General features: G+C 34.0%; 1 protein-coding gene across 1 annotated transcript in view; it reads right to left on the reverse strand.

The window, feature by feature from the left end:
- The window catches only part of DPYD (dihydropyrimidine dehydrogenase), a 974,103-nt gene that overhangs the window by 359,407 nt on the left and 591,753 nt on the right, over positions 1-22,943 (reverse strand). The window contains exon 15 of the mRNA XM_044672105.1: positions 2,171-2,239. Within this exon, the coding sequence (XP_044528040.1) occupies positions 2,171-2,239 (69 nt within the window). The remainder of the gene's footprint in view (positions 1-2,170; positions 2,240-22,943) is intronic.

Consider the following 22,943-nt stretch of genomic DNA (forward strand, 5'->3'; position numbering starts at 1 on the left):
GGTGAAGGAACTAGGAGATATTTCGCTTGGAGAAGCAAAAGGAGGACTAGAATTTTTTTTTTCAATTTGGCCCTGAAGGGCTGAATGAAAAGCAATGAATGGAAGATAAAAGGCCACTTCAGATTCAGTGTTAGGGGAAAAAAATCCCTAAAAAATTGGTGCCATCCCCAAATAGGATGGAATGTCTTGGGAATTGCTGCAGTCACCCTCATTGCAAGTCTTCAGTGCCTATAGAACCACTTTTTGAGCATGTTATAGTGGGATTTTCTTTCACATAAAGATTGTACTAGGAGCCCACAGACATGAATACCTTCTAATTCTCAAGTTTTGTGGTTATGTAATACAGATTATCATTATTTCCATTTCTTAGTTTAGGAAAATGAGGCAGATAAAAAGTAATCTGTGAAAAGTTATGTGGCTAATAAGTGGTAGAACTGTGATGTGAACCAGTATAGATAGATTGCATACAAAATATACCACTGGAAGAAACATCCACGATTATGAGATTACTGATATATTTAGTTATATGGGCATATGTTAAGAAAACATGCCTAATGATTAGAGGTATCCCCGTCTGAAATATTCTTCCCTACAGTTCCCTTCAATGGATGTCTTTAGGTGAAAATTAGATGACTACTTGGAGGCAGTGTTGTAGAGAAGATTCCAGCTCAGATATGGTTTGGGAAAGATACTTTCTGAGACTATTTCCAACTGTCAGTTTCTTTGATTTGTAGTTATTAGTACTGGACATTGAAGAAACATCCCAATTCATTGCTTTGAAGGAAGATGAGGGAACCACAGAATATTTTCCTTCTTTATGATAAAACGTGGACAGGTCTAAATTTGTTAAGTTTATTGAGCTGAATGTTTTAACATCAAGTCCTTCTTTAGACTGATATTTCTGCTTTATTAGCTGGTCTATGCTTCGGTGTTTCAGGGAGCCTAGAAAATCTTTTTATAATGAAGAGAATTCTAAAACACGGTAGTAAATAAAAGAGCAATTAAAAGGATTTGAGAATGTGAGAATTAGTTATCTATGAGAACTAGTATTTTGAATACATGAAGGTTGTGTTTTCCCTTCCCAAATGCTAATATAAATAAAATTGCTTCTTAGATTGATATCCATTACTGAAGAAAATGATTTTTAAGGATTATATTTGTACTAAAAAGGAAGAGTACCAAGAAATGTGATAAAGTCATTTATCATAGTCAGCTTAAAATTGGCATTGCTCATGTCAAGCATAGATTTTGTAGATTTCATGGTCAATTAGGTAAATACATGTATAAAATGGACCTAGTACTGAAGATCACACAGCCAATTACTGATGATGCTTAATTTTCATTTCTCTAAATCTCAGAAGTGATTTTTCCCCTTTTCACAGGTTTGAGATGTCCAGATAAAATAAAACTTATTTTGGACATGATAATGAGCTTTGGAACTCGTTGGGAACAAAATCAATTAATTAATGAGTATTGTCAGAAGTAGAGAAGTAGTACCTCATTTTTCAAAAATATTTTTCAAAACTCTAATTACTGACTAAAGGATATTTTCAGACTTTGATAGATACCAGTATCTTTCCTTAAGTAGGTATTTTCCCACTTGAAATATAAATTTGAACTAGATGTATACATTTGTGTAAGATTTTACGTATTTTATAGGAAACTTGTTGAATAGTATTGCTTTATGTTCTATCATTTTGTGCATGTTTTGTATTAAAATGAGAATAGTATTAAATGAACCTTTTATACTTTAAATAATCAAGAGTTCTATATTCAAAAATTTCTTCTTGTGCTGTCAAACTAGTTTGCCTGAAGGCAAGGTAAGATCAAGTTAGACTCTCAAAGGTAGAATTAAATTTTATCATGGCATCCATCATAATATACAGTTGGCTTAATATGCAAATAAAAAGTATATAGATTCAGAGAATAAAGAATTTTTAGTCAGTATATAAAATCCAAGGGACAACTTTTATAGACAAGATTTCTTTTAAATTTACATTTCCATCCTTTTAATGAAAACATAGGATAAACAAATTATAATGGACAAGATTTAACTTCTCATTTTTCAATTCAATTTCCCCACTATTGTAGAGTCTTTTAACAATAGCTCTTTATTTAAAACTAATAAAAAATAGGACACAATAAATAAATATATTAAGGAAGCAATTACCTCAGCCATTTTGGAAAGTTCCATCCAGTCATTTTTGTTGTAAGTGCACATGAGGCTGGCAATTAAAATCTGTGAAGAAAAAAAAAAAGAAAAAGAAAATGAGTCCTGTATACTTAGCTCACATTTGCCTAGGAATATGCCAATAGATATTTATGTGTATATACATCTGCTGACAAAATATAAAATATTTTAAAATAACTTTTCAATTTTATATAAGTTTAAAATTATTGTTTTAAATGTTTTAAATGATGCCAGCAAGATAGTCCTGTTATCTCCTTCAATGCTAATTTAATATGATATCGTTAAAAGATATACACACCAATACACAGAAATGTGGACTATGTATACATATAGATATACTTGGGCCCATGATGTCATTGGTTTAGGAAACTACCAGTCTGGTACTTTCCTCCAATAATGCAAACTGGCAACTCATCTGCACTCTAGAGAGTTGCCTGGGACAGAGATTAAATGGAGCTGTCTATGCTGGCCAATACTTAACATAAATCAGAGGTAGAACTTGACCTAAGGCTTTTCTGATTTTTAGGCTGACCTACTCACTATACCACACTGAAGACTTCTGTTTGGGGGGACCCTAGCCATTTCTATGACAGATTTTCAGGGGACTCTGCCCCCTAATCTCCTTTCTGGTCACCTATGTCCTTTTTTCCCCTTTCTTAAGACATCCCTAAGCTAGAATTTCATATTTTTCTTCCTTGCTCACTGGCACCAACTGACTTATAACTTCAGATGTGAGTAAATAATCAGATTCAATTACTTATAGATTCCTAATAGTCTATACTACTCAGCAAATCTTTTTTTTTTTTTTTGGGAGGGACAGAATCATAACATGCACTATGGATCTGAGGGTAGAAGCAATATAACCTGGGTCAGGGAATCCACTTCTGAGTCATTGATCTCCTCCTTTTTCCCCAATTCCCGCTGGTCCTAATATCACCTCACCTAGTCCTCAGATACCCCCTTGTTTTCTAAGTAATAGATTTATTTTATTTCTTCAGAAACACTATAAAATCTCTGTCTGTCAATCTGTTTGTCTGTCGGTCTCTCATCACTTCAAAGTACCCTACCACTAAGTGACTCTAATTAGCCACTCTATCAGTATTATTTCATGGGTGAGGAAAGTAAGACATATTGAGGTTCAATAGTCTTCTAGGGCTCAAAAGTATGAAAGAGCAGACCTGGGATTTGAAATCAAATCCAATTTAGTGCTCTTTTCCCCAAACCAGATTGCTTCCCCTAAATGGAGAAAATAGGGAATAAACAGGCATTAAAAGTGACACAGGAGAATTTTCTTGAAGAGACAATAAGGAAAGTATAGGTATCCCTTCATATCGTGGGTGTGGGAGGTTAGAAGTACAGTTCCCCCATCATCTATAAAATCCAAGCAATTTTTTTGTCTTGGTCAGTTTTGATACCCTATATGATTCTTTCCACTGAGTAGCATGTGGAATGTGCCTTTAATATCATTATTACCACCCCATCAAGAGCTGAATGAGAGATGATGTATTAGTTAGTATGTAGATGACTTCAATGTGAAATTCATAAGCTTCTGGGTGGCTGTAGGCATTATCCCAAAGCAATAACATCTTAAAAATTATTATTGCTAACAAGGTATTTTCTAATCTGGCACAAAACAATGATGGAACCAGTCCAGGAAAAGTGCTTTGGTCATTCATGCTTTCTTACTGAAAGTTAGGCATCATCATCATCATCATCATCATCATCATCATCATCATCATCATCATCAAATAGGCCTTTCCTTCCAAATCATGAGGATTTATATATTGGGATTGTCTTTATTTTGAACCCTATAATATTAGCACAAAAGAGCACTTGTCTTCTTGACTAATCTATGTTCCTGGAGGCATTTTTTTTTACAATTTAGGGCTGTTCTATCAGCATTGAATATCACTTCCATTTTGTATCCTTTCCCTTCCATCAGTTTCTTCAAGTTTTCAGTAAATTCCCTAAAATCCTCTCCCATTACTTTTACATTGCATAGGCTAAACTTTAAAAAATATATATTTTTTCAAACCAGCCTTTGCTGGCCCAAAAATCCCTATAGGTAGAACTTCACCTTCATTTTCCATTAGGGAATTATATAATAATATAGCCTTTTCTCATATGATGCCAAAATCTATGGGAATGCCTTTTTAATAATAATCTTACACCCTTCAAAATGTTGCACTTTCTAGAGATGTTGATCTCTTGGTTTATGCAAATGTTTTTCATTTGTTGGTGTAGCTGCTGCAATGGCTTTCAGGATTCGATTCACTTTTTTTCTTGATATGCCTTAAAATCAATTAATTAACTCCATAATGGTAGCCAACTGTAGCAGCTGTTTTGACTAAATGAAGCATATTGAACAATTCTACTTTTTCCTTCAAGTTCATCACTTTCCTCTGTTTCTTGGGAGCACTTTGTGCCATTAAGAACACTACACTTGGAAGCTAGGATTTTAATAGAGTTGATGGCATTTAAATGACTGAACACTGGAGAAACTTGAGATATAAAAATTACTGTGAGATCCCTGTGAGATGTCATGTGAGAGATTGCTATAAACACACTTAGCATCCCCAAATCAGTGTGTAGAACTACAGTTCTTCTACTACTAATTTAATTTTAAGAAAAAGTTTGTAGCTGTTTACTTAAGCTATTAAATAGTAAAATAGATCCTGTACAGATATTATACATAACAGTATATATATTTTATGCATTTATGAATTTATAAACCTTTCAAGATATTTCTAACTTTCTAGCATTTGTGTGTTGTTTTCTGGTTCTCACTTTCTTTTTGCAAACTTAATTTTTTACTTATTTTAACTGTTTAAAAAATTGTACAAATTTATGGCATAAAATATAAAATGCTGAATTATACAATACATATTTTATGAATTTCTGTGTTTCTAAACTTTTATAGGTCATCTGATGGTTTATGTGTCATCTGTTGCTTCAGCAAAACCCCTCCCAAAATCTCATTAAATTTTTTTATACTGACCAGTGATATCTTGAAACCACAATGGGGAAAGTTGCAACACAGAAGACATACTTACATGTAAATTTTTATACTATTCAGTATATCCGTTTCAATCATTGTTAATTGTTACTATAGATCTCATATGCTGATTATTAGTTGTCCAAGAATTATATTTATCCATGAAAATGTCAAGATTCTGAACTTGGAGTAAAGAAGATATTGTTTCAAGTCCTACCTTTGAAACATTATGCCAGGATGACCCATGGAAATTCTCTTTAACTCTCTTTGTTCCAAAGTTTTAAGAATATAACTTATAGAAAGTATGGCTGCCTGCATTGATAAAGCTTGTTTACTAATCCAAAAATATCCTTTATAAATGAAATCATGAGCATAGTGCTTATATATGTATAGTAATTATGCTCAGGAAGATAAAATGACAGAGTTAGTAGGAGTCCTGGCTTTCAGACAAATTAGTGCTTCCTATTTGGCATTTGCTTTCTTACTAGCACTCTCAATTCAATTCATTAATAATCCTCAATTTTTAATGAAAGAGGTAGCAGTTGGTTTGAAAATGATCCCGGGGTTTTGGTGGCATTGTTTTCAGAAGCAGAGAGGTTAGCATTACTCTTTGCCTTTTATATAGTTAAGTCACAAATGAGTATACTGTATACAGAATTGAATGCAACAGTTTAAAAATATATTGATATTCTGGGACAGAGAAGGTGAAGAATGGCAAATGGCACACTGAAGGGCCTTGAGATTAAATCGGTGAAGATGAACTGAGATCTACTCCAAAGGTAAAGCCCAACTTTATCAGAAACTTAAAAAACAATAAATATACTCAAAAATTGTGAAAGTAATAATAAGAAAGAACTTGACCATAAAAGTCTACTTTTTGACAGGAAAGATCAAGATACAAAACTCAGAAGATAATGATGACATAATATTTACAAGCTAAGTTTCAAAGGGAAAAAAGTGACTTGGACATAAGACCAATAAAAATTCCTGGAACAACTCAGCAAGATTTTATAAATCAAATAAGAGAATTAGATGAAAAATTAGGAAAAGAAATGAGACTGATAGAAGAAAATTATGAAAAGGGAGTCACCAGCTTAGTAAAAGAGACACAAAATATAGAAGAAAATAACACAGTAAAAATGAAATTGTTGAAATGATAAAAAGGAATAAAATCCATTGAAGAGAGTTCCTTTAAAAAGAGAGAGAGATAGATAAAACTTGTAATAAAAAAAGAGATGAAGAAATTCACTGGCGAAAAGAATTCCTTAAAAAATACAATTGGCCACATAGAAAAATTCTCATCAAAGACTCAATGAGATATCAAGAAATAATCAGACGAAGTCAAAAGGATGAAAAAATAGAAGAAACTGTGAACTATCTCATTGGAAAAACTTTTGACTTGGAAAAACTTTTGACATGGAAAATAGATAAAGGAAAGATAATTTTAAAATACTTGAAACTCATGATAAAATAAGAGCCTAGATATTATATTAAAATAATTTATCAAGGAAAACTGTCCCAATGTGCTAGAATCAGAGAGTAAAGAAAATATTGTAACAATTTACCAATCATCTCCTGAAAGAGATCACAAAACAAAAAATCCCAGGAATATTATAACAAAATTTCAGACCAAGGTCAAGGAGAAAATATCACAAAGAGTCAGAAACAGTTCAAATATTGTGGAATCACAGTAAGGATCAACAAGAATGACTAGTTTTCACAGTAAAGCAGTACAGAGATTAGGGTATGACATTCCCAAAGGTAAAGAAGTTATGATTACAAGCAATAATTTACCCTTCCAAATTGAGTATAATCCTTTGAGGGGGAAATGGATATTTAATGAAATAGAGGACTTTAAAGCATTCCTGATAAAAAGTCCAGAGTTGAAGAGAAATTTTCACTTTTAAACACAAGACTCAAGAGAAATACAAAAAGTAAACATATAAGAGAAATCATAAGGACACACTAAGGATAAACTGTTAAAATTCCTTTATGGAAAAATGATACATATACTTTTTAAGGACTTCATTATTTTTAGGTCAGTTAGAAGTATACATTGACAGGTTTGATTGCCTGTGATGTAAAATATTAAGATGTGAGAAAGGGATTCCCTGGGAAAAGGGGAAAGAGATGGGAAGAATTCAGAAAATTATCACATATAAAAGACACTTGTAAAGAAGAGTTTTCACAAATTCACAAAGGAGAGAGAGAGACAGAGAGAGACAGAGACAGAATCAGACAGACAGAGAGAGAGAGAGAGAGAGAAGGGGGAAAATCTTTGCAAGAAAGACAAGAGAACAAGAGAGTGTTCAAGAGGAATAAGAGGAGGGAGTCTCACAAGGAGAATAGTCATAAATGGCAACTGTAGAAAAGTCATGAAGTTTGTAGATCATGAATGGGCTTCACGATTATTGGTGGTTTTTGAGGAAAAGAAAATTTTAGTATCATAATAAAGAGAAGTCATACTGCAAAGGATGAGGTGTTAATGGGAAGTGAGGAAACAGAAGCACTGAGTATTGTGTGTGTGTGTGTGTGTGTGTGCAGGCACACTTGCACACTTACTCATCTAGGGGGTATATGAATGTGGTTGCTGTCTGAGTGAAATAAATACAGTGCCTGGAATATATCAGGAACTTAATAAATGAATGTTCATTACTGAATAACTAGGATAAGCTTGTTTTTAAGAGTATGCAAATGCTTTTATAAGCTCTACTCAGAATATAAAACAACACAGACACCAAATTAACAAAAAGTCAGGAAAATGGCATTATCCTTGCTTATATATGGAGGACATTCAGTGTTCAATGAGGTTAAAAAAACCCAAACTTATAAAGAATTTTACTTTATGGTGAACAATCAATTAAAAAAGCATAAATATAGTTTTAAATTTAATGTTGGTAAATATGTAACTATAACTTTAAAAAATGTAGACTTGTGGAGTTGGAAGGACCTTTGAGATTATCTAACCCAAACCCTTCAAAAGACCTATAGCAAATACTGTATTTATGGGGAAATTATTTTTAAAGCATATGATTTATGAAAATGCCAATGAGAAGGCCATTTTACAAGTTACCTTCTCCCTTATGAAAATCATTGGGAAAAATGAAAATTATGAACCTTTCTTTCCTAAAAAAAGAGGAAGAAAAATGTACTTTCCTTAAAAATTAATAGACAAATTAAATAATTTTAAATTATCCAAATTATAGGTCAAGTATTACTATCCTCATGGAATAGTCATTATATCAGCATACCAGTCTATTCTACAGTTTCTTTGGATCCAGTTAGGGTAGCAAGGGAAGATGTAAGTTGTCTTGTTGAATTCCCATATACTTTAAGGCAGCTAAATCAGAATTAGACACTAACAATAGCATTTTATATTCTGTAGTCATACTGTGAAGTACATTGGAAATCCAGACAACAATTCAACTTCAAGACAAACTAAATTTTTTAGCAGGGAAAAGCTGCAAAGTGACAAAGGTGAACAACTGTAAGTTACAAGTAGCTGAGTTAGGTTTTGTCAGACAATTTAACAAAATCACTCCTAGCTCTACTGGGATTATGTGAAGGAGGATGAATAGCTTGGGATATGTGATGTTTCAAAGGCCTGTTAATTAAGAAAACATGTTTATTAAATATTAATTAACTTTATGCTATTCAAATGTTAAATTAATTTTATGCCTGGAACATAAAGGGCACTGTCAACAATGCCACTTGAGCAAAGTCACCGCAATATTGCTGAAATGTACACATTAAAAGTAATCATGATAGACTCTTTAAAGTTTCATTAACTCACAGTGCTTCTTTTAAGGTTATAAATGATGACATTAGCATCTTCTAAATCACATTTTTATATTCCTTAAGAAGTGACCTTTTCTTTGGAGTCTACAAATCATTTTCTATAGTTCCAAAGTACAAATGTGTACATTAGGTCTTATCCCATTGCTTTCCATGAAAGATAGGAGCTGTGTTACTGAAGAAAAACAATGGGCCTCAAGATGTATTGAGCTAATCATAAAAAATGCAGAGGGACTGAGACATGAAAACAATACTAAAGGTCAATAAAAATGAAGAAGAGTTGTTATATTCATTGCCAGAAGGAAAAAGGAACTTAAAGGACAGACAAAATGAGTAATGCATTTACCAAACCAACCAGACTAAAGTTCTGAGCTCCAATAATATTCCAAAGATTATAGGAAAGAAAATGGATGGATAGAAGAGCAGAGCAGTTATAACTTCCCAGATCCATTTTCCTCTCAGGAAGCTAAAATCATCACCTCATCATTTCTTACAATCCAAGTTTTTCAAATTGCACCTTCTTCTCTCCCCAAAAGCAACAACATTAGTGATAAACTAGGCATAAAATATGACCAGTGATACTAAGGTAGCACATTGTTCAAAAAGGGATTAACATAATTCATGTTCCTTTTTTTCTGACTTAGTGGGAAAATGCAAAATGTGATGTCCTCCTAGATGGTCCTTTTCCAGGAAAAGGTAAAGACTTGACAGCCTATGTAGTAGTCCTTTCCAGCTCCAAGATTCTTTGTGTTCCAATTCTACCCCTAGGTAGAAGTCAGAAAGGAATAAAATATTTGCTGAGACTTGCTGAGGCTCTATTTTCTTTAATGATCAAAACATAATCTATGACCTTTAGAATACTAGCTTTGCCATTTGCACATCCTAGAGAAAGAAGTCAAGCTGGATATTCTATAAAAGACTGGTGGTATGCTGGCATATATACAACAATAGAGCAGGGAAGTCTAGGATTTTAAGTCTGGGGTTGTTTGTATTTTTACCATTCTGCATCTCCATGTAATTGGAGTTCTAATATATGAGGGCAAGTTGTGTTTTCTCTTTAATATCTGCATGTTTCATTTTCACTTGAAAAGTTCCAAATTTGTCATCCTTTCCAGTTTGGCTTAGCAGTGGTACAGCTTATTGATACTTTAGTAGTGTATATGAAAGAGCTAATTTGAGATGTGCTTAGATATGCCTCTTTCCTTTGGAAGTTTTAGCACCCAGAGGCAAAGGGAAAGTGTTTACTTAATGAATTACCTCTTCAAATTAATAAAACAAGTAATTAATACTATGTTAATGGGTAACTCAGGAGTTAAAAACAAAAGAAAAATAATGAAAACATTCAAGTTAATTACCATGGAGTAATATGCTGGATTAAATATTTAGGGCAATTTCTGTGGAACTATCCATACCACACAGGGGGGCTGTGAAATTTATTGAGTTATTTTCTGTAAAGGGTTTTAAATTCTCAAAAGAAAATTTGGTATAAATACTCAGTGTTATTGTTAATTTTACAAGATTTTAGTTATTTTGCTCTCATTAACTATGATTATATATTTAATGCACATTCAATCATATACTCCCCCTGAGTAAGTTAGCCAATTTTGGAGTTGCACAATCTTCTCTACATCACTAGCTTATATTTATAGAAAGATTTAAGGTTTACAAAGTGCTTTCTTCACAACACTCTTTCATGGTAATAAAACAGAGATTCAGAAACCTTCAGTGACTTGTCCAGGGTCAAGTTACATCAAATCAACAAGCACATTAAGTGGTTACCATGATCCAGGTACTGTGCTGAGTACAGGGGATTCAAAAAAAAGACAGACATTTCCTGGCTTCTAAAAGCTCACATTTTAATGGGAGGAGACAAAAAGTAAATAACTATGGCCATACGAGATATACACAGAGTAGATGGAAGGCAATCTAGGAGGAGAAGGCATTAGCCCCTGGAGGGTATAAGGTCACTCTACTTTGATTAAAGTCATTAATTACCATTAACATATGAACATGACTAAATTTCACAATAAGAAACTGACCTTAGACAACACTTTCAGTTATAAATGTGCACCTGGAATGAAGGCTAAAGGTCTTATTTGAATAAATTATCATCTTATATAAGAGGCATACAAACAAAATGAAAAATCACTAATTTAGCTAAGCCATTGTTCTCTATCATGAACTACAGTGGTTGATCTTTAGTTATTACACATATATTAAGCTCATTTTTTCTTGGTTTTCTTTCTCTTTGACTTTTCTGTAGTATATTATATCATCTTCCATATTCTCCTCCTTAAAATTCTATTACCCAATGACTTCTACATCATTAGAGTATACCATGGTCATCTGCTATCTCTCTTGTCACTCTTTTTTTTTCTCTCCTACATAAGTTTTCCTTGACTAATGGACTTGACTATGGAGGTTTCCTGAGGTTCAGGCTTTAGCTCTCTTTTATTTTTCTCCCTTGGACTGTGCATAATTTCAATTATCATCAATATGATGAAAATATATAAATCAATTCTGGCCTCACCTTATAGAATCATAACTTTCTAATACCTACGAGACATTTTCATGGAACAGTCTTGACACCAAAGCAGACTGACTTTGGTTCAAACTTAAACTTATTTCTGACTTCCCAAATGGCAATAAGAGCAAAATTCATTCATTTTTAAGTTGAGATGGTCAGATGTTTATTCACTAATGTCTAGTCTACTGGGATATCAGCCAGACTTTGTCTATTTGCTTTCCTATAAGCTTGAACTTTAATATTACTCATATCTCAGTTTTTAGCAACACTTCTTTTTTCCAAGGATGCCATTTCTGATATTCATTGTGACACTTCAGTCACAAATGCTTATTTTTTATCATTTGGAATGCTCAGAACTCCTACTATATTTTCCCCCCAAGGATCTCCTTAGGAGAAAACCTCATTCCCTAAATTCTTTCTGACACCATCATTATGGTTTTGGCTTTTTGAAATGCCTATAATACATACATACATACATACATACATTCTACATTATTCTCCTCACTGTTAGCAATATGTACTAGGCCATCAACACAATATATCAATGAATCAAAAAGCATGTTTTTAGCACCAGTGATGTCCCCAAAACTTTGGTAGGGGTTGGAGAGGTACGGAGAAAAAAAACAGTGCTTGCTCTCAAGGGGATGAATACAAATTCGATATAAAATAATCTTGGTGGATGAAGGCACTAATGGCTAGGGAACTAGGAAAGGCCTCATATGAAAGGCAGCATTTGAGTTCAGTCTTAAAAAAGAGAAGGAATTCCAGAAAATTAGAGGAAATGAGGAAGAAGTTCACTAGCAAAGAGGAGAGCATTCTAACAATGATAAAAAGGATCCTAGGCATAGAAGAAAACCTGTGAAAAGTTATGAAGATGAGAGTTGGAGCATCATGTATGAGAAATAGAAGAGCAGATTATAGGATGCATAAAGGAGAATAATGTTCAAGAAGGTTGGAAAAGTATGAAGGGGTTATTCTGAGCAGAGTTTTAAGGAAAACCAAGGAGTTTACATTTGGTCCTAAAAGAGATAGCCAATGGGGATTATTAAGTATGAACAAGATATGGTCATACTAATGCATTAGGAAATTCATTTTGACAGTTTTGCTTAGAATGGACTGAAGAGGAGATAGACTTGAGGCACAGAAATGAATTATGAGATTATTACAATAGTCTAGCTGAGAGTGAACTAGGGTGGTGACTTGTGAAAATAGAAATGGTGACACATGCAAGAGATGTTACAGAGATAAAAATGACAAGATTTGGAAACTGTTGGTATATATGAGTAAGAAGTTTACAGTAACATTGAAATTAGGAACCTGTACTACCAGAAGGCTGATGTTAAGAAAAATGGGGAAGTTTGGAAGAAAAGTGAGTCTGAAGGAAAATATGAATTCTGTTTTGTACATGTTCAGCTTGAGATGTATTTTGCTGAATGTGCTAAATATTTAAAAGGCAAATGGTGATTTGGGACTGGAGCTCAATAGACATATTGTGGCTAAATTCATAGATCTGGGAACTAATTGCAGAGACGTGATACTAAATCCATGGAATCTTATAAGTTCACCATGTGAAAGAGTGGAGATAAAACAGAGGAGACAGCCCAGTCTAGAGATCCATGGAGTATTTATGGAATAATTATTTACCAGCAGAGATTGAGGGAATAGTCACCTAAGTAAAAAGACAATAAAGAGAAAAGAAAGTCATGAAAACCTAGAGAGAATCCAGGAGGAGAAGGAAAAAGAATGTCAAATGCTGCAGAGAGGTCAAGAAGGATGGAGGCTAAGAAGAAGTCATTAGATTTGACAATTAAGAGATCATTTGTAACTTTGAAGAGAGTGGTTTCACTTAAATAATGAGTCTGAAAGCCAGACTGAAAAAGGTTTCCAAGACTGTGAGAAGAAAAGGAGTGGAATATGTTTGTTTTTAAAGTGTTTTTTTTTTAATCCAAGGACTTTACCAATAAATGTAAAAGTCAAAATAATATATTCAATAAGAATAAAATGTTAATATTCAAAACTAGAAAGGATGACCAGAGATGTAGTATCAACCTAGGGAAGTCAAATCTTTATGAATACCAGAAAGTAGGAAGAGAATGGAAGAAAGAGGTCTGAAGGAAGGGGAATTGTTAAATATGGAATAGGAATTTCAGAGAGTTGAATTCTGGTATTCTGGTAGCTGAATTCTGGATCTCCAAAACTCTTCCTCCTCTAATTCATCCTACACATTTTTTATCAGCCCTCTGCTAATAATTCTACAGTTTACTCTCTCCACTTCACCCACTTATTACATTATGAATAATCTAATTAGTCTAACTTTCTAGACCCACCATAATATGGTCTCATTCATTTTATTCAAATTGATTCTCCAAACAAAAGCCCTTCATTTTGGTCAAGCAAACATCCATCTTGTCAGAGTTCCACAAAAAGTTGATTCCTACCTCTGAGTCTCTACAATGTTTTTTTCTCCCAACAAAGCACCTCACTTCATGTTCTTTAGATTTTTATGTCTAAATGTCCCAATGACAAATTCTCTCACTGTTGAAAATCAAATTGAGATCTCCCTTCTTTGAACTCCTAAAGTAAATGCTAATGTAGTCATTTATCATTTACATTATCCTCTATTATTTCACATGCGTGTTTGCATTTGTCTTTGGGTAATAATATATCACCAAATATGGTGTAAGCTAATTTAGATAGGTCAAAGACCATGATGCACTCATTCTTTTGTCTGCCTCAGTAATAAGCATTATGCTTGGTTCACAAAAGTTTTGAATAAACACTTTTTGATTGATACTTGGTAATTGATTGGAATGTATCTTATATTAATTTAGTGGCTTTAATATTATATTTCTAACTTAACCATCTATGTTCCATGTGGCAATAAATATTTTTAAAATTTCATATAACACTTAAGATTACTCAAGCTATGGCTTAAGTGGATAGTTTCCATACTCTTTGCTCTCCATACTCTATGCTTACTCATAATTTTCCGGTTGGGAGTCATGTTGTACCCCTTTATTCTGAGCTTCCTCATTTGCCATATTTATTATCACTTGTGAATTCATGGTCTTGTTATGAGAAAATGTTCTTGATACCAGAAGAATAGGATTGAGAATATTCTAGTTATAATGGCTAACTGAAAGTTTCTAGGTCAGGGGTTCTTAACCTGAGGTTCATGAACATTAAAATTAATCTTTTTGAAAGTATTTCAATACAATAATTTTGTTTGGTAATACCATACATTTTAAATTATACATTTAAAACTTTACTCTAAGGGGTTCTATAAGCTTTATCAAACTACCAAAGAGTTGTTGAATTCAGTCATCAAAAAGGGCTACCCAACTCAGACTCCATTGACTCCATTGCTGGAGCTGGTCCTGTGATATCACTAGGAATTCCACACTACTACACCTGGAACCTACTGTTCTGAGCAGATATCACCACTCCCCAAAGGTTGCCAATTTTCTTAATGGGCTGTCAAAACAACTTATGTAACAGATTCCTGAAGCTATGCCTTCCATGAGACTCCCCCTCTGTTGAAGAATATTTAAACTCTTCCCTTTCTGCCCCTCCTGGGCACTCCAATACTCTGGTACTATGTAGAGTCCTGAATTTCAATTCCCTTGCCTGATTAAAGACCTTTGCTGTTGGTACTTTTGTAGTCCTCTCTATTTCAGGTTGAGAGATTCTACAGCACAAAAAAAAGTTTAAAAATCTCTGTGATAGGCAAATCTAATTCCCTTGAATATTTCTATTGATAGAGAAGAAAATTATTAGAACAAAACCAAATTAAATTATCATTTAGTTCTAAAAGCAGGGCTGGTTCAGGGATCAAGTTATCCAGATAGTTGATAGATACAAGGTCAATGGGCCAAGACCAGGAATTGCAATTCAGGACAGAGATTCGAGGCAAGAGCTGTGTGTAAAAGTAAGTTATAGTCTCAGATAGAATCCCTCCTGGGAACTTCAGGACAGCACTTTCCAGACACTAGCAGAAGTGGGATCTAGTCATGGTACAACATCAACCCATACTGAGTCTATAATGAGAGATAGAATCTGAAATTGGCCACCATATCTGATGATGTAAAAAGAAGGCAGATTCTGGCAAGGCTGTAGACATGAGTAAACTATCAACCAAACAAATATAAATAAGAGGAGGCAAACTATGATCAAGGAATAAAAAATTTAGGGTTGAAGGCGACCTCAGAGACATCATTTTCAGATGAGGAAACTTAAGTCGAAGCTAAATGACTTGCCCAAGATCATAGAAGTAGAAAATCTCAGAAGTATGTTTTGAAATCAGGTTTTCTCATTCAGGAGTAGGTGCCCTTAACACTACACACTTCTAGGAAATTTTCTGAGGTACACAGAGATTGGAAGACTTGCCCAAGGCTTGTGCAATTAAGACATCATTAAAAAGAGACTTTAAAAATCAGGTCTTCCAGAATCCCAACACAGAATACCTCCACCAACACCCCATACTGGCCTTCATGTCTAGAGATTAACCAAAAAATTGCTCAGATTTAGTAAATAAAGTTTGTGCATCATCTATAATTCCAATTTCTTTGAAGCATGTTTCTTCAGTTGGTTTCTGAGTTTAGTAATTTACAGTGGAAATAACAGGAAGGCCTTTTTTTCAAAGTGATCTGAACCTTTTTGGAACAAACTTTATACAGCATAATGAATGTGTTGGCATTTGTACTTTATTTGCATATTATAAAAATAAAATCAGAGTGTACAGCAAAACCCCTACTAAAATTGTAATACCTGTTAAATGAGGATTCTCTGAAGGAGATGGAGCTTAATTAAAATCAAGGGCAATAAAACTCATGTACTTTAGTAAAAATAAATATGCACTAATATTTACAATGTATATAAAGGGTATTCCTCATTAAGCCTGCTAAAAAATGTCTAAAATGATCATTAGCTACAGGACAAAAAGTGCATTTGAATAGCCAATGTATTACCATTTCTGCTTAAAAGGATTTTCTCAAGGTCTTTCTCATAATTTTATTATTTTATCTCCATTTATAATAATATGTTGAAAGCTTGAAATTATAACATTTTCTCCTCTTGAATGTGCTTTTCCCTATTGTTTCTATTCACTGGCATGCTCTCATGAATGAGCAGATGTGGATGTCAGCACTGTTTTCCAAAAACAACAAGGAGGTATTTGTTTTGAAAAAAAAATCCCTCCCCCTTCCCACACATAATTACATGATCTTTGAAACTTGAAAAACAAATAGCAGAAAAGTAGCCTTTTCAAATGAGGCAATTGTATGGCTGGATGTATAGTTCTTTCAATTTAGATTAAGGCCTGCATTTTCTTCTTCAAGAGAGATAAAAGAATTTGAATTATAGGATTATAGGTTTAGAATTGGAAGGAACCTCAGTTCCTAACTACCCTTTCACTTTAAAAATGAAGAAAATGGAGGTTCTAGGAGGAAAAGTATCTGTGGTCACAGTAGCAATACTTGGATATGATCATAGGTCCTAGAAGATCAAACCCCACACACACAGTTTCAGAAAAAAAGTGAATTTAGTTGTATCTGTCCCAGGAATTCACTGAGGATCTCTATGTAAAGTCAGGATGACCACTGACAAATTTGCAAATGCAGGGGTTCTTTCTCAAGTATCTATTGTAATAGGTGGTTTAAAACAGTCAGGACATACTGGACAGAATGATGTGTGTAAAGGGAACTCCTTCCTCCCAGGGTCCTGAACTTTCCAATCCCATTAGAGTGGCTCCAATCAGAGGTCAGAGGTTAAGAGCCCTAGGAACATGACCTGGAACTAGGAGTTACAAGTCCAGGTCAGAGAGACTTTTTAAAAACTTTTTTTATTTTAATTTAATTTAATTAATTTAATTTTTATATTGAATATTTCCCCTAGTTATATATTTCATGTTCTTCCCCTCTCCCCCAAACCCCCTCCCCGTACTCCCCTTAGCCAACTCACAATTCCACTGGGTTTTAAATGTATCATTGATCAAGACCTAATTCCATATTATTGATAGTTGGACTAAAGTTATCGTTTAGTGTCTGCATCCCCAATAATATCCCCATCAGCCCATGTGTTCAAGCAGTTGTTTTTCTTCTGTGTTTCTCCTCCCACAGTTCTTCCTCTGAATGTGGCTGGTTTTCTTTCTCATAAGTCCCTCAGCCTTGCTCTGGATCCTTGCATTGTTGCTAGTGGAGTTATGCTTGATTTTACCACATATCTGTCTCTGTGTACAATGTTCTCCTGGTTCTGCTCCTTTCACTCTGCTTGAAGTCCTGGACATCATTCTAGTTCACATGGAATTCCTCCAGTTCTTTATTCCTTTGAGCACAATAGTATTCCATCACCAACAGATATCACAATTTGTTCAGGCATTCCCCAATCGGACATTCTCTCATTTTCCAATTTTTTTCCACCACAAAGAGTGCAGCTATAATATTTTTGTACAAGTCTTTTTCCTTATTATCTCTTTGGGGTATAGTCAGAGAGACTTTGATTGGTTCCTGAGATGCGATAGGTCAGCTCAGAGAGAGGCAGGAAGCAACAGGGAGAAAAGCACTATAAAAGATAAGAACGTAGAGGAATTTGAGCTTTTTGGAGTGAGCATTCTGGGATTGATTCTTCTTCTCCATTCTGCATTGGTGGCTTAGGTAGAAGATACCCTTGTGGGCTGGTAAGACTCTTGTTCCAAAGAGATTAGCGGATTTCCATGTGTAGATCAGAAATTTGTCAGGGAGTGAGTTGAAATTCTATGGCTCAGACTTTAGAATGATAGGCTAGGAAATAAATGTTGTACTTCCTTCCTTCCTTATTTCTTTCTTATACTATATTTATATTAAATTAAATTCTTAAAAGCTATCATCCTCATGACTTAAGAGTTAATTTTATAAACAGTGACCACAACAATTTTTTTACTAATATTATTTAACAAAACCAATTTCTAAATATTACATGTAGCATTTTAATTATTACATGTTACATTTATTTTCATTATTATAGATGGAACTGAGGTAGCAGAAGAATTGGATTTGAATCCCACTTCTGAGTATTCATTTCTCTAAGCCTTAGTGCTCCATCTTTTAAAATGAGGATAATAAGAATCATATTGACTGCTGCAGGGTCATTTTGGGGACCAGATGACAGTGCAAATTAAGCTCTTTGTACACCTTAAAGTACTGCATAAAATTCCATTGGTATGGCCACTGAGATAATTTCTTATTCATATATGTGGGGATTCTGTGAACTCTTTTCACAGTAATAGAAACTTCAGAATAGGACTCAATTTTCTCGGTAAGATGGAAGGCTAAAATTTGGATCCACCTTTTCAAACTATTCTATGTGAACAACATTTTAAAAAATAGCCTATATGATTCATCAGTGCTCAGAACAAGACAGAGAATTTCTTGGCGAAGAATGTCCTTCTTGGAGAGGGACTAGATAAACTCTAGGCCAGAACCTTTTGAATTATTTACAAATGCTGCCAATTGCTGTGTCATTCAACCAAAGGAAAAGAAAGGTGCTCCCTAAAGAAGGCTTGGTAGGATCCTAAAAAAGCCAGTGCTGAGTATTTCCTCTTAGATGCAGTCCACGTTCTCGAATGTCTCATAAATTCTTCTAAAGCACTTTCCCATGCATGATCATGAATACCTATTCAATGAAAAGGTTTGCCATATGCTATGTTGTTTTTTTTTCAGTTACCATGAACAAAGGGCAAATGGTCCCTGGCCTTGTAAATTTGAAACAAAAAGTACAAAAGCAAAACAAAAAACTCCCTTGCAATTTTATAAAAGAAAAGAATGAATGCAGATTGTAGAGACTGAGAGGAAGCTTGTTTTGGCACTGTGCTGTATTTTCCTGAGACAAAAAAAAATATTCAATGAAGAAGAGACAAGAGAGAAAGGAGATACAAATGTGGAAGACCTAATGGGTCACCCATTCCATCCCCGTGCTAGTAACGAATTGTTCATTACAATGCAGCTCTGAGTGTTTTGTTCCATCTATTTTTAGAGTGATGGGGCTTTTGCCATTTCTTTAGGGAGAATTCACATTGTAAGTGACTGTTGGGACATTTTTCCTTATTTTCAATCTAAGCTACTCTTGAATCACTTTAAGCAATCCTTTTTCCTCTTGTCTTCTTTCTATCTCTCATCTAGGACATTATTTCTTCTTAGTTTTGGTTCAGTAAAATAAAGAAGATTTACTGTATTTTCTAAAATGTAATGAGACTTTCCCCCTCAGAATTATGGTTAGGCAAATGTATGGCATTTAGGATAAAATTGTCAGATTAAGAGTAAGAAAATCACTCTAGATCAATATAAAAATATTTTAGAGACAAGGAAATGATTCTTTCATTTTCCTTCACATAACTATCTTTCTTGTCCCTATATTATTACTCTGTTTGAATTATACAATAATTATTCTCATTAATTTTGTACTTTTAAGAATTTACAGGGGAATTCTGATAGAACTACATCAGGAAAATCAGCCAATACATAGAATTACATCTGCCTACATATGCAACATTACATACCCACAGTCCTCCACTTTCCCAAATGGAAAAATGCATATTTTTTCCACGGGGACATCTAATTATATTCCTGTATTATTTTATTTTTGTTCTTTCCATTCACACTTTAATATTTAGGCATATTGTTTCTCTGGTTTTGCTTATTTAACTGCATATACATCTTCACATTTTTCTCTAGATTCTTCAGGCAATTTTTCTTAAGATACTATAACATTCAGTCATACTATTTATGCTACAAATTTTTAAGTCATTCATTACACAATGGGTACTACTTTGTTTTCACGTCTTTGTTACCAGAAAAAAAGTGCTGCTATGAATATTTTTATTTAAGTTTCTTTCTAACTTGGAATTCCCTGGGATATATAACAAGCAGAAGAATTTCTAAGTAAAATGGGACGGTCATTTTAGGATCCCATCCTGTATTTTTTAAGCACAATTCCTATTTGCTTTTAGAATGATGAGACCAAGTCACAGTTCTACCTACAATATCATAGTATGCCTATATTCCACAACCAATCTAAAATTGACTTCTTCCATTTTCTGTTATATTATTATTATTATTATTATTTATTATTATTATTATTATTATTCCTATTGACTCCCAGAGGAGCATAGGGCCTCAACCATCTGTTATCTTAGCCATTGAATATTATATTTGATGACTTTTTTGTCTACCTTTCTTGATCTTTTTTTGACACTTGATACTGCGGACCTCCTACACCATTTCTTCTCTTTTGATATTCATTACACAATTCTCATCTGGTTCTGCTGCTTATCTAGTCACTCCTTATTCATCTTTCTCTTTTTTTTCTAATGTCATGTCTATCACTTCCTCTAACTACAGGTGTCTCCTAAGTCTTTCTCCCAAGGTTCTCTGTTTTCTTGCTGGGTAATATCACTAGCTCTTATAAGTGTATTTATTCTCTCTATTCAGATAACTTCCAAATCTATGTATCCTACCCTCATTTCTCTCTTGAGTTCATATCCTGAATTATCTATGACTTCTTGGGTAACTCTTGCTGTGTCTCATATGTAGCTGAAGTTCAACATGCCTAAAATAACTTCTTATTTTCTTCAACAAACTCACTCCTTAACGAAGTTTCCATTTTGGTTGAGGATACCAATATTCTTCAAGTCACCCAGTCTCACAATCTCCACCATTTACTCTCACCTCTCTCCAATTTTTCTATCACATCTCTTAGACCCATCTGTCTTCTCTTTTCCCTTTATTCTCAAGGCCATCACTCTGATTCCGCTCACTTGGCTACTGTAATAAGCTTCAAATTGGTCTACCTGTTTCAAAATTCTCCTCTCTCCAATCCATCCTCCACAGAGCTGCTAAATTGGTATTTCTAAAGTATAGCCTCTTACCATGTCATTCTCCTTCTAAGAAGATTCAGTGGCTGCCTATTTCCTTTAAGATAAAATATAAACTTCTCAGTTTTTCATTTAACAATAAAATATTTGTGGATCTATGTTACATTATTTCTTTTTTCTCCCTACATTCTCTTTACATTCCAGACAAATTAATCCTCACGTTTCTCAGACTTGGCAGTCTGGCTCCCACCTATCCATGCCTCTGCACCTGCATATGTTTGGAATGCACCCCTCACTTTCTCAGCCTTTTATAATTAATCTCAGCTTCATTTCATATCAGGCTTCACTCCTCTGGACTTCAATCAGCTTCCATGCTGGAAAGCTGGAAGTTTGCTCTCTTATTTTCTTCCTCTTCCCAAGCCCCTTTCAAATCCTTTTTTTGTTGCTGTTATTCTCTTCCCATTAGAATATAAACTCTTTGCTGATAGAGACTGCCATTCTTTTGGCTTGCATTGCATCCCCAGGGCTTGGTACAGTGCTGGGCACATAGTAAGTGCTTGTTAACTGGATTTTTGACTTGACCTATTCTTTGATCCTCAGGTATAAGAGGGCTCTTCTTCTAAATGATCTTGTATTTATTATGTCTCTGTAAATATTATATCCTTCTAGAAGAATTTAAGCTATTAGAGGGCAATGACAGCATTGCATTGTCCTGATGTTCCTGTTATGTATGTTATACTACCAAACGTACATGCTAGATGCTTATCAACATTTGCTTAATTTAATTTAATATCCTCAGGACAATCTTCCAATGACTCTAAAATCCTTTCCCTATGCCACAATGGGTGTCTAGGAGCTTTTCATTTAATAGTTATAATTTGGATTATTTATTCTTTAATATATCATCACTTGATCACACTGAAACTAACTGATCAATTCTCTACCCATGCTCATAGACTTGTAAAGTGCATAGAATCCTAGAACCTTAAATATCACCTGGCCCAACTCCCTCATTTTAAATTCAAGCAAGCTGCAGGTCAGAGAAGAGAGAGAGAGATCATGTGTCTTGCCCAGCATTGTTCCTCATCACTTACAAAAGCAAGACTACTACATTGCTGTGGAATTTACTACACTATAATGCAACTATGATCTTAATCCACTGCTTCAGCCCAAACTAACTATTTCAATTACCTCAAACTGGAAACATCTAAACAATTGCATTTTTTCAGACTTAAATCACAGAGTAGATGTCACAGATGGAATTCAAATAAAAATCTTCCCAGTTCGATCCCAAAGCCAGGTAGACCAAAAACAGAGAAAGAAAACTACAGACCAATCTCCCTAATGAACATAGATGCAAAAATCTTAAATAGAATATTAGCAAAGAGACTCCAGCAAGTAATTAAGAAGATCATCCACCATGATCAGGTGGGATTTATACCAGGAATGCAAGGATGGTTCAACATTAGGAAAACCATCCACATAATTGACCATATCAACAGTCTAACAAACAAAAATCACATGATTATCTCAATAGATGCTGAAAAAGCCTTTGACAAAATACAGCATCCATTCCTATTGAAAACACTGA

The sequence above is a fragment of the Gracilinanus agilis genome, chromosome 4 (genome assembly GCF_016433145.1).
Source record: "Gracilinanus agilis isolate LMUSP501 chromosome 4, AgileGrace, whole genome shotgun sequence".
Taxonomy (NCBI): Eukaryota; Metazoa; Chordata; class Mammalia; order Didelphimorphia; family Didelphidae; genus Gracilinanus; species Gracilinanus agilis.